The 15,507-nt window shown below is 32.2% G+C and overlaps 1 protein-coding gene across 1 annotated transcript; it reads left to right on the forward strand.

Annotated features, from left to right (window-relative positions):
• Window positions 1-2,809: 2,809 nt before the first annotated feature.
• On the forward strand, window positions 2,810-9,262 carry LOC146931902 (uncharacterized). Its single transcript, XM_085703480.1, has 4 exons — window positions 2,810-3,138; window positions 5,018-5,244; window positions 5,615-6,416; window positions 6,884-9,262. The coding sequence occupies exons 2-4, from the start codon at window positions 5,020-5,022 to the stop codon at window positions 9,022-9,024; spliced, it is 3,168 nt and encodes a 1,055-aa protein (XP_085559606.1). The 5' UTR covers window positions 2,810-3,138; window positions 5,018-5,019; the 3' UTR covers window positions 9,025-9,262.
• Window positions 9,263-15,507: the final 6,245 nt, after the last annotated feature.

Consider the following 15,507-nt stretch of genomic DNA (forward strand, 5'->3'; position numbering starts at 1 on the left):
TGGACAATTTCCGAGAGCACTGGTTAACAAAAAAAAACTTATAATATACTTTTTTTTAAAAGAATCTTATTATATACTTAGAGCATCTTCAATGAGAGTCCTTACTTAACAAGAATCACTCTCTGTTAAAGACCCCTTTAGAGGAAGAAAATACGAGTCCCTATTAAACAACAAACAACTGTAAGGATCATCTCTCTTCTGAGCAACTAACAGATCTCACGTTTAAAATAAATAATAAAATATGTACTACTTGATCTCATTTGCAAAAGAAGTAATATTTTATCTATTTGTCACCAAAATTAATAGTTGTTTTAAATATTATTTTATCTATTTGTCATCATTTTAAATAAAATGTCATTCATGTAAATTATTATTATTATTATTATTATTATTATTATTATTATTATTATTATTATTATTATTATTATTATTATTTAACGAATGAATGTAAAATTTGTAATGTTAATTTTTGCATTTTCAAATTATTAGCAAATGTGGCAGAAATTTAAGTTCATACGAATAAATAAATATTTTATAATTTTTATTTTTAAGAATATTTTTTGGGTACATATTTTTAAGGATTATAATTAAATATTAAGAGGGAATTTATAATTTAATAAATAAATTATTTTTGTTTAATGATGTAAAGTTAGTAAGACCTATTTAAGTACTTTTTATTGGAGGAGTCCTTATTATTGTATTGTCATTGCTATCATTGAATCCTTAATAAATATTTTTATTAAAAAATAATAAATAAGTGATGTATACACGTGAAATTCATTCAAGGAGTCCATATTAATAGAGTACCATTGTGGATGTTGTTAATGATATTTATTCATAGACTATTTATAATTATTTTTTTAGGATGAAAATATGATAGAACTCAAGATAGTGAGAGAAAGTACACCTAAAAGAAGAATAGACTGAGGCAGAGGATCATTCAACCAATCAAAATAGGTAAGATCCGGAAAAGAAACAAAACCCAACCAAATAACAACAAGACAGAGAGATCAGAGAATCACAAAATAAACCATTATTGTAAATATCTTGTTCCAGCAAGGGTATTTTCATAGCATATTTTGCATTGCATCATTAACAAACCCTTTTTAAAAAATCCACATCTTTCTCACAGTTTGTTGGGTCCCACTTACTTTCTCTGCCTGTCGTAACAGCCAATTACTGATTAAACACGTACTTAATATGGCAATTTTTCTTAAATACAATAACATTTAAACCAATTAATTAGTCTTATTATTATAGTCCTAAGTCCTAACAACTTGCTTCGAAAAGATTTGTATATTTTGTCAAGTTTGTTGCGTCAGTTGCTGTTAGAGTAATACACACATTTTCACAAAATAATTACACTTTCCACATTTTATACTTTTAAATATTTCTCCAAAATCTAAAATAAGAACAATTAACAAATATAGTTGTCAAATTTTTATTTTAAATTTGTCAAAAAAGAATCTTTTTAACTTTATACTTTTAAATATTTCTCCAAAATCTAAAATAAGAACAATTAACAAATATAGTTGTCAAATTTTTATTTTAAATTTGTCAAAAAAGAATCTTTTTAACGAATGATAGTACACTATTTATAAAGGCATCATAAAAACAACGATAAAAAAGTATATTTGGACAGAAATGATAAATATATGCCAGTACAATACCTATGAATTCTATTGACAAGAGTACAATATTATCTGATTAAAATATATTATTCTCTATCCGGTTTAACTCAACTGGTAATTTATCCATATTTTTTGCTAAACGAAGAACCTTCATATTCAAAATTTACTTTTTACTATTAAACCAAATCCTTAGATCTAATCGATTGTAATTAATTTTGACGTTGATTGTAATTTGTTATTTTTTTGTGGCAAATGATTGTAATTTGTTGTTAATATAAAATTGTATACCCTTATATGAATGGAAAACATCCAGTTTAGAAGAACTCACTTTATGTATTTCATAAGATTCTCTATGGAAAGTTTTACTTTGAAGAAGCCAAAAGAATATATTAAAAAACGACGAGAGCCATGCAAACACATTGTATACCAAAAGTGAACTCAGCAAAGTCAGAATACAAACACACGAATAATACAAAAATAAGCCAACAAAATGGCTTTAAGATATAGAGTAATCCATGCAAACAGTCGGGCTAAACCACAAAGAGCTAAGATCCAACAAAAAAAAAGTATTGATCTCTATGTCTTCAACCATCACCAAAAATGAAGCTTAATGATTATTTTTCTACGAAGATTAATCTTTATTAACGATGGTGAGAATTTATATCGATAATGATGTATCAAAATTTAAACTTAGTAATAAAATTATGTACTTCTTTGCACTTAATGTGTGCAAATTTCGTTTTAAACTCTATCCATTTGTGCAATAAACTTATGTATGGGAAAAAAAAAATTGACCAACAAATTATGTATGGAAATTAAACTATTAAGATAGCACAATAAAATTTGTGCAAGAAATACATGGTATGGTATGAATGTATTCAAAAAGTAGCACATGGTAAGCAGTTACAAATTATGAGCACAAATAGTAAAACTTTGATTTGATACATATCTAAAAACCAAAAAGCAAAGAAAGTGGAGAGAATCTAGAAATGTGCATTTTTGTTTTTAATAGTAGTAATATCTCAAGAACAGAAAGCCATAAATAAATAGTTTAATAACATTAATTTATTTTCTTTATATAAAAAAATGAAGAAAAATATTTGATTCTAGAGAGAGAAAGAGAGAGAAGTGAAGAAAAAGCAGAGAATATAAAGAGACCGGATGTTGACAAATTTCATGTCACTGTTCTTAGAAGGTCGTTTGTTTTGTGAGAGAGCAGATTTCTTATCTGGGATCTCTCTCTTCACTATACATAATTCTTTCTCTCTCTAACATTTTTTTTATTGGTTCTTCACTTTCAAAGAGAAAAAAAAAACTACCCAACAGATCGAAATCGATGATCTTAGCTTCTTCATTGTTGTTTCTACAACACCCACTTTGTTAAATTGTTTTTTTTTTCTTTCTTAAAGTTTTTATTTTTATTATAGTTTGAGTCTAAAGACTAAATTTTTATTCTGAATTCATGGTGGGTTTTTAATAGCAAGTGATTTGAGGATGTGGGTTTGAGGTAATTTTACTAATCATTTCTGAATTCTATGTTTAATTTTAGTAATCATTTGATACAATTTGGTTTATTTATTTTTTTATTCTTAAGTGGTTGTGTTTTGTGTTTGATTGAAATGAAATTCTATGTTCTTTTTGGTTCTTTGAGGATTATTCAGCTGAATTTGTAAACTTGAATTGTTTTTTTGTTTGTTTGTTTGTTTGTATGATTAGCTGAAATGTTGAGATGTTGAATTTTACCTGGTGTCTTTGCGCGCAATTGCAGAGACTAATCTTCCTCGAGCCGGATTTTGAATTCTTGTTTTAATGCAATGAATATCTTTTGGTTTGGTGATTGTTGAATAGGATCTGCTCAATTCAAATTTGTCATTCATTTAGGTTTCATCAATTCAAAAATTGAGAAATTGTTGTGAAGTTGTAATTGGATTAAGGGAATACTTGCATGGTTCAATATGAATAGAATTGAGATTTTCTGTTACTTTATTTTGTTCCTCATTATTTTACTCAAACTTGGAGCTAAGAATCATAGTTCTCTCATGTCAATGATCAAATTGTGATGCTTGGTTTGATGTTATTTAACTTATTTTGTAGATTTTTCATTTCAATGACGAGCCTGTGTGTAGTTATTCAAGTTGATGACCATTTTTATTTTACCGAGATTTTGAAATTCCTTAGCCCGAGATTGAATGGTGGAGAATGAATCAGTTTTAATGCATTTGAAACTCGTCGATTTGAAATGTGATTTCCAGTCTGTCGTGTGATAGGTTGGATTCAAATGTGTTTTCCCAATCCTTGTCCACCATCAAATACTTATTGACAACTAAGCCTTAATCAGAGTGGGTAGTATTTTTGTTTAGTTGACAGTATTTTCTTGGGGGAATTCGGAAAATGCGACAAAAGATTTGATTCATGATTGGAATTATTGACTTATCTTGCAGCGTATTCTTTTTTCTTTTCCATGCATGTGGCCTTTTTTACATACACTTTCTAGCTCAGTATTTCAGTAAATACTTTCACTTTTTTATTCTCTGGGTAAACCTTATCTGATCTAATCTAGGATATGATGGCAGTAGTTTTGGTTCTCTATTAAGTATTTATCTTAATTTTATATCTGTGAGTTGAAAACAATATTTGGTAATAATTACCAAACTGTGAGATGCAAAAACTTGTAGAAAGTGAAGAAGACATATTTACCATGGTTCCCAGTGGCATCATAGTGCAAGGTTTTTAGAATGCCCATTTCATTATGTGTAGCTGGCTACTTAAAATAGTATGTCTTAGGAATTAGGAGGTGCTTGCTCCTTGTTCTACGGTTCAATACTTACATATTTTTTTTTCTTAATGAAATGGGCTACTAAAATGTTAATCTGCTCATAGGAAAATTAATCTACGAGTTTTCCTAAATACTCTTCAACTCTACTTGGGTTTTGAGTATTTTATATTAAGATTTACTTTCATTTATTACACTTTTAGATCAATGTACTTGAAAAGATGTGGAAATCTTATTAATTTATACTTCTTTTCTTTTTTTCCTTTTTCTACTGAGAAGTTCCCTTATCATTCATGTATATTTAATGGATGAATTTTGCGAAATAAAACTTTAAATTTCTTGATTGGAAACTATCTTTGCAATTGCTAGCATTGTATATGTGATGTCGTTTCTAGTCATTCAATTTTTGGTTGCTTTACACGGATTGAGTTATTTGATGCCATGCTGCATTTGGAATGTTAACAAAAGTGGATACCTTCTTCATGACATTACTCATGAGTATGAAATAAATTAAGATATTGCATGGATTGTGATATTATTGGGTTGAAACTTGAAAAAGAAGCTATATATCACTTATCACTTAATTTGACGAAAATTACTGTTCAATTATCAGGGATGGGAACCAAAGTTCAGAGTCTTCCAGGATACTACTCAATGAGAGATCTTAATGAGGAATCCAGCAGTTGTGGCTGGCCCCTATTTTATGGAGATAAAGCACTGGCAAATGGGCAATATTATCAGAACCATCTTCCAAGTGCTTCGGCAGATGTATGCTCAGTATATGATAAGGATTTTGTGAAGCAGATGATGCTTGAGCATGAGGCCATATTTAAGAATCAGGTATGAAGTTCTAGTATATTTTTTATTCATGGCCTATGCACGTGGAAGGTTTTGGGTGTTTAAAGATTAAGTATATTTAGTCTATGGTTTTGCATCATGTTTTGATTTTTTTTTCTCATGCATCTGAGCTGTTTATCTCAAAATATGGAAATTTTCAATTGCTGCAGTGGTTAAGTACTTTAACAGTGAGATACCAACACTACTTAAGTTTAATATTGACTTTAATCAGTTTTTGATGTAGGTTTTTATATTTTTTTAAAACACAGTTCAAGGGGTGATATAGTTTTTTTTTTTTTTTTTTTTTTTTTTTTTTTTTTTGTACTTATGATTGGTGAAACTATTGTTGATATATTTAAATTATGTCAATCAGGTGTTTGAACTTCATCGTTTATACAGAATACAAAGAGATTTGATGGATGAAGTAAAAATGAAAGAATTACACAGGAACCATGGATCTGTTGGTACCTCATTTTCCCCAGGTCCTTTGCCAACTCAAATAACATCTGAAGATGCTAAAAAGTGGCACGTTCCTAGCTTTCCAATAACAGGAAGTTCTGCTTGTGATAGACCATCGGTTTCAGGCGTTGCGGGCATTCATTCTCCTTTTGGTTCTAACAAAGGAATCAATAAACAAACTTGTCTGTTTCAATCACCAAATGGAAGTAGTTCAAAAGATGTTGAGATACTGGAGTCTAGACCCTCAAAGGTGAGGAGAAAAATGTTTGACCTTGACCTCCCTGCTGATGAGTACATTGATACTGACGAAGGTGAGAAGTCTAGTGATGAAAAGATAAGTGGCACAACGACTCCTGATAGAAATTGTAGAAATGGCAAGTTAGATGATGTAAAGCTTTTTTCCGGTAACGGTGGGAAGACTGGTGGCCAGGAAGACACTTCAAGATCTGAGCAGTCTTTAAGGAGCAGAAATGGTTTGGCTGACTTAAATGAACCGGTTCAAGTGGAAGAAACAAATGCTGCTGCATGTATTCCTCATCTAAACGATAAACCCTATCAAGGGGCAACTGAATGTGCTGATCTATCTGCCAAACAGAAGTCAAGGCTTTTTGGTTTTCCTACAGAAGATTTACTCAACTCACATCATTCTTCTTCAAGTAATGGGTATTTGAAGAATGATGTGAATGGAAAAGGGTGGATTTCATCAAAGGAGACAGGTTAGATTTTTATTATCTTGTAGATAAACTATATTTTTTTTAGGGTCATGCGAACTTGTGCCCTAAGGGTTAGGGCAGGGAACATGTTAAGCTATTGAATAAAAGTAGATAAACTATATTGAATGCAAGTAGATTTTTTTTTAGTGAAAATAACAATTTTTTGAATTTTAAAATATTCAATGCACGACTTTTAAGACAATATTTATATCTTGAGTTTCTTAACATGTGCCCTAAGGGAACAAGTTATCATTTCCCATTTTTTTATTATTAGTGACTTAGAGTGTTTTGCTCTAACTTCACTTTTGCAAATACTTTAGAAAATAATAATATTATTTCTATATATTTTTCCTTTAGACTAAAATTTCCTTTTTGGTTGTGCAAGTGTGTAACAATAAATAAGTACTGTGATTGATGTCATATCTGATAAATTGCTCCGTAACAATTAAGTTTTTAATGATTTATTACAGGGCAAGCTAAAAGCAGTTCAAATCCCATTCCTCAAGTCTTCAAACAAGAGCAGTCATTTTTTACACCCCAAAAAATGCAAGATGTACTTGGTAAAGGTCCCGAACCTACATCTGATTATCCAAGTAATAGAAGTAATACTGGTTTATGGTGGGAAAAGACAGTCGGTGGTTTGGATATCCGTGAAAGGAATAACGCTTACTCCAATGGTAAGCATCCAGAGTCTATTATATCATCGCACAGTCCTGGTCTCTTTGCAACTGCTCCTGCATCAGATTTTGCCAAGTCTTGGTCTCAGTCAGCTTGGGAAATGGCAAGTAGTAGTCTAAACCAGAAGTTGATGTCTGTTCAGATGCCTCCATCTCCATTTCTAAATGCATCTGGTGCCTTGAGTAGAAGTTCCCAATCACATCAAAGCAATGGAGTTTTGGGAGACAGATGGCCTCTGAATATCAATTCCAAGCATAATCCAGGTTTTCACCGTGAGGCATCTGTGCAGAATGGATTCAACCCCAGGATTGCTGAACACTTCAACAATGGTTCAGTAAACTACAATAAGGGTTCAAATTTAATTTGCAACGACATGATTGCCAGAAAAGATATCAACTTGAACGTGCGGCTTTCAAATGGTTTATCCAATGACTTAGCTACCCAGTCAAGTCTTGGGATCAGAGATCGAGAACAGAAACACGAGGAGCAGCTTGCTGTGTTGCCTTGGCTTAGATCCAAGGATATATGTAAGAATGAGACTCAAAACGCTGGTAGTAGTGGATGCTTAACTAATGGAGGATTGAGTTTTCTACAGGTTGCTTCTGTATCTCACAAGGATGATGCTGGAAAAGGGTCTAGTGAAAAATGTGTGAACAACATAACTTCAGGTTTGTGTTCAAATGTTGTTGAGCCGAGTAGGATAGAAGCCAGTGAGAGATGTAGTGAAAAGAAAATTCTTGGTGTTCCCATATTTGGTATGCCTCTAATTTCTGCCAAGGAGTCACCTTCACTCACTTCTCCATCTGTGTCAGTTCCTAGTCCATCAGGCACAAAACTGGCAGAAAATAATCAGAAAAACCGGGTATTTGATATTAACTTGCCTTGTGATGCTGATGTTCTTGAGGTTGACATGGACAAACAAGCTGCCACTGAAGTTATTGTTTCTAAGGAAGGACTTCCTAAAATGGAAGCCAACTCTAGAAATCAATTTGACCTAAACTTGAGTATGAGTGAGGATGAAGCAATTCTGACAACAATTCCAACCACCAATGTAAAAATGAAGATGGTAATAGATCTTGAAGCCCCCGCGGTTCCTGAGACAGAGGAGGATGTCATTCCTGAAGAAAAGCAGCTTGAAACCCCTTCAGTATCACCACCAGGCCCACAAGTCACAGTTGAACAACCGCAAGATAACTTTATGAAGTATGCAGCAGAGGCAATTGTTTCCATGTCATCTCTATGCTGCAATCAAGTGGATAATGTGTCTAGCAGTCCATCAGAAAGCCCAATGGTGGATCCACTAAGTTGGTTTGCGGATATAGCGTCCTCATGTGTAGACGATATGCAGACAAAGATCGAAAATTCAAAGGGAAATATTTGTAAGGGTAAAGGGGTATCTTCCTCCAAAGAAATGGATTACTTTGAGTCCATGACATTGCAACTGGAAGATATGAAGGAAGAAGACTACATGCCCAAACCTCTTGTTCCAGAAAACTTTATGGTAGAAGAAACTGGAACAACTTCGTTACCTACTCGGACACGAAAGGGGCCAGCAAGGAGAGGGAGGCAGCGGAGGGATTTCCAAAGGGACATCCTTCCAGGCCTTACATCTTTATCAAGGCATGAAGTAACAGAAGACCTTCAGACATTTGGCGGGCTTATGAAAGCAACAGGTCATGCATGGCATTCAGGACTAACCAGGAGAAGCTCTTCTAGGAACGGGTGTGGTAGGGGTAGGCGGCGGTCACAGGTTCCGCCATCCCCCCCTCCTCCAGTAGCCACCGTTGAAACTTGTACCCCACTGATGCAGCAGCTTAACAATGTTGAAGTGGGTTTGGAGGATAGAAGCCTAACAGGTTGGGGAAAGACAACGAGAAGGCCCCGTAGACAGAGGTGCCCGGCAGGTATTCCTCCATCAATTCGGTTAACTTAATCATTGTAAGAGGCTTAAATTTATAGATGAGAATTATAGAGGGTAAGGAGGGCCAATTTCTATATTGATGGGACATGTGATGTCTAAAGCGCGGGGATTTCTCTTTGTACATTTCTTCAAACCCGTATTTGGATATATGCTTGATTTTCAGTTAGTCTTCGGATGATACCAACTTGTATTATTCCTGAATAATGTTGCATGATTTATTCTTGGTTATCTCTTTGAGAATTGTTTTAGATATGTCCCAGTTTGTGCACCCTCACTTTTTTTATTAGTGATTTTTCTAGTACACTGCTTGCTAGGCTGCATGCTTGAATGAAATGGATCTCCATCAAATAGTACTATTTGTTAGCTTATACCATACCATGGTGGTATCTTTCTTTGTTTATTATGGTTCTGTATGGTAAGATTGTTCTCACATTCACGCATTTGGGACAGCTGTGGTCGTTGATTGTCCAGATTTCAATGCATATTTTGATTTTTTTTAAATGCATAATACCAAGCTTGGATTATGGACTGTTTTGATCTCGATCACCACGGTTGTCCTAAGTGTGTGAATGCATCAATTTTTTACTGCAGCCAATCATGGTCATATGACGACCACATCTGTTTTGTTAATTTGAGGTTCAAATTCTAGTGCATTACACGAGATTATCTCGTAGTGAGTAAAGAATGAGCAAGTGATTACTAATTGGAATGGAGAAATATTGTCTACCCTCGGTTTGAAAATACATGCAAGTCGTTTTGCAAATGATTGATATACATAAATTTCATTCAATGAAAAAGAATGTTAAAAAGAGGGAGTTAGAATAAATGCTAACACTCCTCTTGATATATTATAATAAATAATTGATATGCTATGAGTAAACATGTTTATTCAGTGAAATATAGGCGTGCTTCTAGATTCACTTGCACATTTTTGTTAGGTATTTGCGAAACACAATTCAGGTTCATGTGCTATAATTGAAATGCATGATTTTAGGTACCACTAGATGTATCAATTATTCAATAAATCTGAAAGAAGAATATTTGTTTATAATAGTGTCCGAAAGAAGTAGCATTTTACTTCTTCCTTTTGGGGCATTAGCCTCACAGGAATATCATCTTCAGTGTAGTGATAGGAGAAATTTTCTCCACTTCCAATATGACTTAAGGTGTTTGCCGCTGCTCTTCTTGACTATAACGTTGTTGGCTAGCTAGCCACGTCAAATAGGTGATTAACAAATTTTGCTTTTCTTAAATTGTACTTTTGGACGAATTAGTACCATCTCATTGTTGAAATCAACATGTTGAAATAATGTAGAAAATCTTGATGCTTAAAGTTAAAGTAGAAGCCTTTTGAATTTTAATTAAAAAAGAGAGATAGGTTGATTATGGGCATTTTAATTTTAATTAAAAAAGAGAGATATGTTGATTATGGGCCCTGTCAACTAAAAAGGTTAGTTAAGGGCTAATATTTAAAGGATCATCCTAACCGATGCTCCAAGACACTAATTAAGAATACAAAAATAAAATTGAGATTTTAAAGGATAATTCTTTCATTCGAAACAAATTATGTCATCCAAAATATTTTTAAAATGGGTAGTGTTAACTTGTACCTTTAACTCGTCTTGAAAATGGAATTAAATCGTCTTGAAAATATAAGATTTTTAATTTCTAGAATGTTGAATGCACAATTTCCAACAAAATGTTTTCTTAACTTGGTGTACAATTAATTCAAATAATTGAGATTTGAGACGATATTATGGTGCATCAATAGCTTATTCTACCATCATTGTTTGTCTAGTGTGTGAGAATCCCGCGTATTAAGCATGGAATTTACGTCTCAACACATGAAATGTTTTTACCGTTACCACTTAAGATGTCTTTATATGGCATTCTCCATCATAGTTATCATTAAAAATAATTATTGACTCTCATTATAAAGGGGGTGTAGGTTAGTGGTGTACAAAAGAGTGGCACTAGTATAACATTTTCATTAAAGATGTGTGGTGTGGATGCAATTTTTATTCTTTTAAAAATATTTTCTTAAAAAATTTGCTAACTAAACAACACAACTCTAGAGATCATTTACATTGTCTACTTAGAAAATGATCCCATGTGTTGTTTTTACTGTGATTAACTTTTTTTCTTTAAGATATAATTATGATTAAATTAAGGGAAATGTTAACTTGTGCCCTTGGGGCATAAGTTAAAAGGCTAAATGTAGTAAAAAAATTCTTGGAAATTGTGCATTCAATGCATTAAAAGTTTCAAAAGTTGTATTTTCAATATAAAAGTTACTTTAAATTTCCATTTTAAGTTCCTTAACTTGTGCCCTTAGGGCACAAGTTAATATGACCCATTAATTAATCATATTGATAAGAAACTCAATATAAAATATTCATCTTATCCACAACATTTTAAAAGTCAATGAAAAATGTTCACTTTTGGTTTACTTTAGTTAGCAAGAGCATAAGAAAGAAAAGATTTTTTTTTTTTTTTGAAGGGAAAGAAAGAAAAGATGTGTTTAGTGTTTTACTCGGATTTGGATCTTGAAGCCAAAATCTAAGAAGAAAATGATTGATTTGTTTACCGGTAAGAGTTTTCTCATTAAATGACGATTTATTGATAAGAAATCAATATTCTCAGTCGATAAATCGAGAGAATTGAAAATTTGAAACGGGTTTTCATTAGTCGTACAAAAATTCAACCTAATGAGACTTTAATTCTAATATACTAGTTTTTTTTGAAGAAATTCTAATATACTAGTCTTTATTTGGTTAAAAAAAAAGGGTTGGGTTTACTTGTTTTAGCTTGGCTTTTTCAAAAGCTTATGACTTAGTTTAGTTTTGTGAATTTTTCTTTTTCTTTATGGAGGTGGTAAATAACACGTAAAACTTACACAAATTAAATAAGTAAGTGGTTTCATATTCAAATTTAAGGATACTATTTTTTTGAGGGAAAATTTAAGGATACTTTTGTAAAAATATTTTCTATTATAATTTTTAATGTTTGTGTTCATTTTAATTGTTGAAAAGATATTAGACTGTTAAAGTAAACAATTATGTGAATTTAAAAGAAACAATAAAAATACCAAACTAGTTTGATTTTTATTATTTCCGAATACACCATTCCTATTGATTTTGAGAGTTTCAAATCTTCATAGTAGCAAATTAAAATGAACAAATTTTTTAAAAAGTAAAATCATAGGGTGCGTTTGTTTCAAGTTATCTTCCTAGATTCCTGGGAATAAAACGATAGGAATACACATGCCTATGTTTGTTACAAGTTTACTAAATTTTATTTCCGGGTATAAAACATTCCTGGGAATAGAAAAATTTTCCCAAAGAAAAGGGTGGGAATAAAGTTCCCATGGAGATGGGAATAAATTCATGACTAATTCCCTATTATAATTCCTATTTTTATGGTTCCCAGAAATATTATAATGTTAAATAAACATCTTTTTTCTAAATACCTTGGAATAATATTCTCATCTTTATGTTCCAAGGAATAGAATATTATTCCTAGGAATAAATTTGATAAACCTGAAACAAACACATCCATGCTATTTTTTTTTGTCAGATTAAAGAGAACATTACCCTTTTTTTGAAAGAAAAGAGAACATATTAACCTTATAAGAAAACAAATATAGAGCATCTATTCTTGACGTGAATGGAACGTGAAGATGGGCGCGTGAGAAGAAAACATATGAAGCGGGACAGAAAGAAAGAGTTAGGAAATCTTGGATTCTGTTGTCGTACTACGTTGTATGCAGACTGAAGATGCGTCGGCGTGTCGGTGTTAGAGAGAGAAAGTGACTTGTTTTTTGTGTTTCTCGTTCTCCCTCTCTTCATTTCATTCCACACAGTCTGACATTATACCAACATAATTATGATATTCTGATTTAAATATGGGTCTTGTTAACCGGTGCCCCCGGGCACCGGTTAAGAAACCCAAAAGAGGAAATTTTACATAAAAAACATACTTTTTCAGCTTTTAATGCACTGATTACACATCTCTCAATGCAAAACCTATTATATTTGACCCTTAACCAGTGCCCCGGGGCACTGGTTAACATTTTCCTTTAAATATTCATCCAACCAGATTTCACAAAAAGTCTTTTGATTTTTTTATTCACATTTATCTCTTTCAACTCAATAACATAATTATGATAATGTTTGGGACAATTTTTTTTGTATTGTTTAAAAATAATAAAGAGAAAAAAAAAGAATGTGAGAAGATAATGTAGTATGAAAGAAAATGTTGTTTAAAAATTGTCATAAAATGGTTGACCAATAATATTTCTTATATTATCGCAATTAACATGTGAACGTGATTGTGCAATGAAAAAAATTGTTTTTGATTAAAAGTGGTTTTTTCTTTTCTTTTTGAATCGGTTGATTAAAAGTGGTTACGACAAAATTTATCCGAGTTTGAATACATTGGAATCAATGGTGTAAAATAAAAAACTAGGCTTCAAATAGAATCAATTATAGAGATTAAATTAATTCTATTGAACAACAACTAAACATGTCAAAATTAATTTTACACCTCCAAAATATATTATGATCCCTTTAGAATTAGAACTAAACATATACTTGATTCTCTCTAATGTCAATTTAGGTGGGCTAGTTTAGCTTCTTAAAAAAAAGAATAAACACATATACTTGCTATTGATAAGAAAAAACAGATATACAACTGGTTTTTGTAAAGCCCCATTTTTATTCTATTATTTTTAGTGGATGTTTGAGTGTTTTATATGATTTATTTGGTATATGATGTGTTGTGTGTTATTTAAATGAATAATTGTTTTGTTATTTAAAATAATAGGAGAAATAGAATTAAGGAAGGAATAACATTTATTTTGGTTTAAGGGGAATAATGAGGATTTAATAGAAATTAAGGGAGTTAAGAGAAAGGAGAGGTTTTAGTTTACAGTAAAAACAAATAGGTCAGAAATATAACATTCAGTACGTACAAAACTTTAGAAACTGGTTTTTGAGAGAAGGAAGAGAAAGCTAGGAGAAGAGCTAGGAAGAGAGAATCCAACCATTTTTGCTGTAGAATTTGCTGAATTAAGGTAAGGGTGGGATTCCTTTCACTAATAATATGTATAATTCTGAAATTTGATGAATTGTTGTGTTCTTGATTTTAGGTTTAGAAAGGTTGTGATAAATGATGAATTGTAATGAATTATGTTGAGAATGCATGTTTTCTATGTTGTTTTGGTTGCTATGTTGTATATAGAACATGTAAACATTGTTCTAATTCATTTTGGGTGATTAGGAGATCAAAAAATGGGTTTTGGAGTGAAAACTGGTCTGTTCCCATAAATCTGTCCATGATCCATCGTAGTACGATGCTGGGAAATCGTACTACGATTTTTCCAGTAGCAAACGTGACTTTTTCAGTATATCCCATCGTAGTACGATGCATTCCATCGTAGTACGATGTAATAGTGACATCATTCCCCTGTTTCGTGTTCTTGCGTCTTTTTCACCCGTTTCTGTTTTGAACTGGCCTTAGGTGTAAACATGGAAGTTGTAGATAATTAAGTTAGCTTTATAATGGCCTTGGTTTGGTGTGGAAAAGATTTGTAGATTTTGAGTTATGATAAAAATAGTCCAAGTGGGTCTTCAGAAAATTTTAAGAAAACTTAGAATAACTAATCCCAAGTTAGTCCAAAAACTTATGGTTGGTTTCCCAACTTCAAACTTAAGTGTTAGGGATTTAGTTGAGGTGTTTTATGGATATTTGACTTATGTTCTATTGATCAAAACTTAATTGCTTTTGGGGTATGTTTTAGACTTAGAGATGAATGTAATTGATTTATATATATGCTATGTTGTTGATTTCCGTTGTTGATGTCGTTGTATCATCTGATGTCGAAGTTGAGGAGTGTGTCATAATTGTTTTAGGCACATATGTTGTTGTTGTAGTCGCTGTTGAAGTTGTATGTTGATATACACAAGTTGAGTCCATTTGCATACTCACATCTGTTAGGGGCTTATGCCCTGGAATGTTCATCATTCAACCCGTTGGGGGCTTATGCCCTGGAATGTTTATCATTCACCTGTTGGGGGCTTATGCCCTGGGATGCTTTAACCATCCAAATTGTTGGGGGCTTATGCCCTGGAATTCTTAGCATTCAACGCGCGTAGATTGGTACCACCTGCTTGATGCATTAGTTGTTGTCGTTGTCGCATTGTCAAGTTGTTGTTGTCGTTGTCGCATTGTCGAGTTGTTGTTGTCGTTGTCGCATTGTCGAATTGTTGTTGCCGTTGTCGCATTGTCGAGTTGTCGGTGTAGTTGTTGATAATGAAGTTGTTGTTGTTGCTGCTCTTTGTTGCGGAAAATGATTATGTCGTTGCTATATGTATTCTTTATATACATTATTAATGATGTATGTTGTGATATGTTGTTGCTTTCATTAATTTGATGAATTATATATTATTATTATTGGATAAGTTTCTCACCCCTTCTGCTTGAAAATGTTGCCCT

Source organism: Medicago sativa, chromosome 4 (genome assembly GCF_051527215.1).
Source record: "Medicago sativa cultivar Bolivia chromosome 4, Bolivia_mono, whole genome shotgun sequence".
Classification (NCBI taxonomy): domain Eukaryota; kingdom Viridiplantae; phylum Streptophyta; class Magnoliopsida; order Fabales; family Fabaceae; genus Medicago; species Medicago sativa.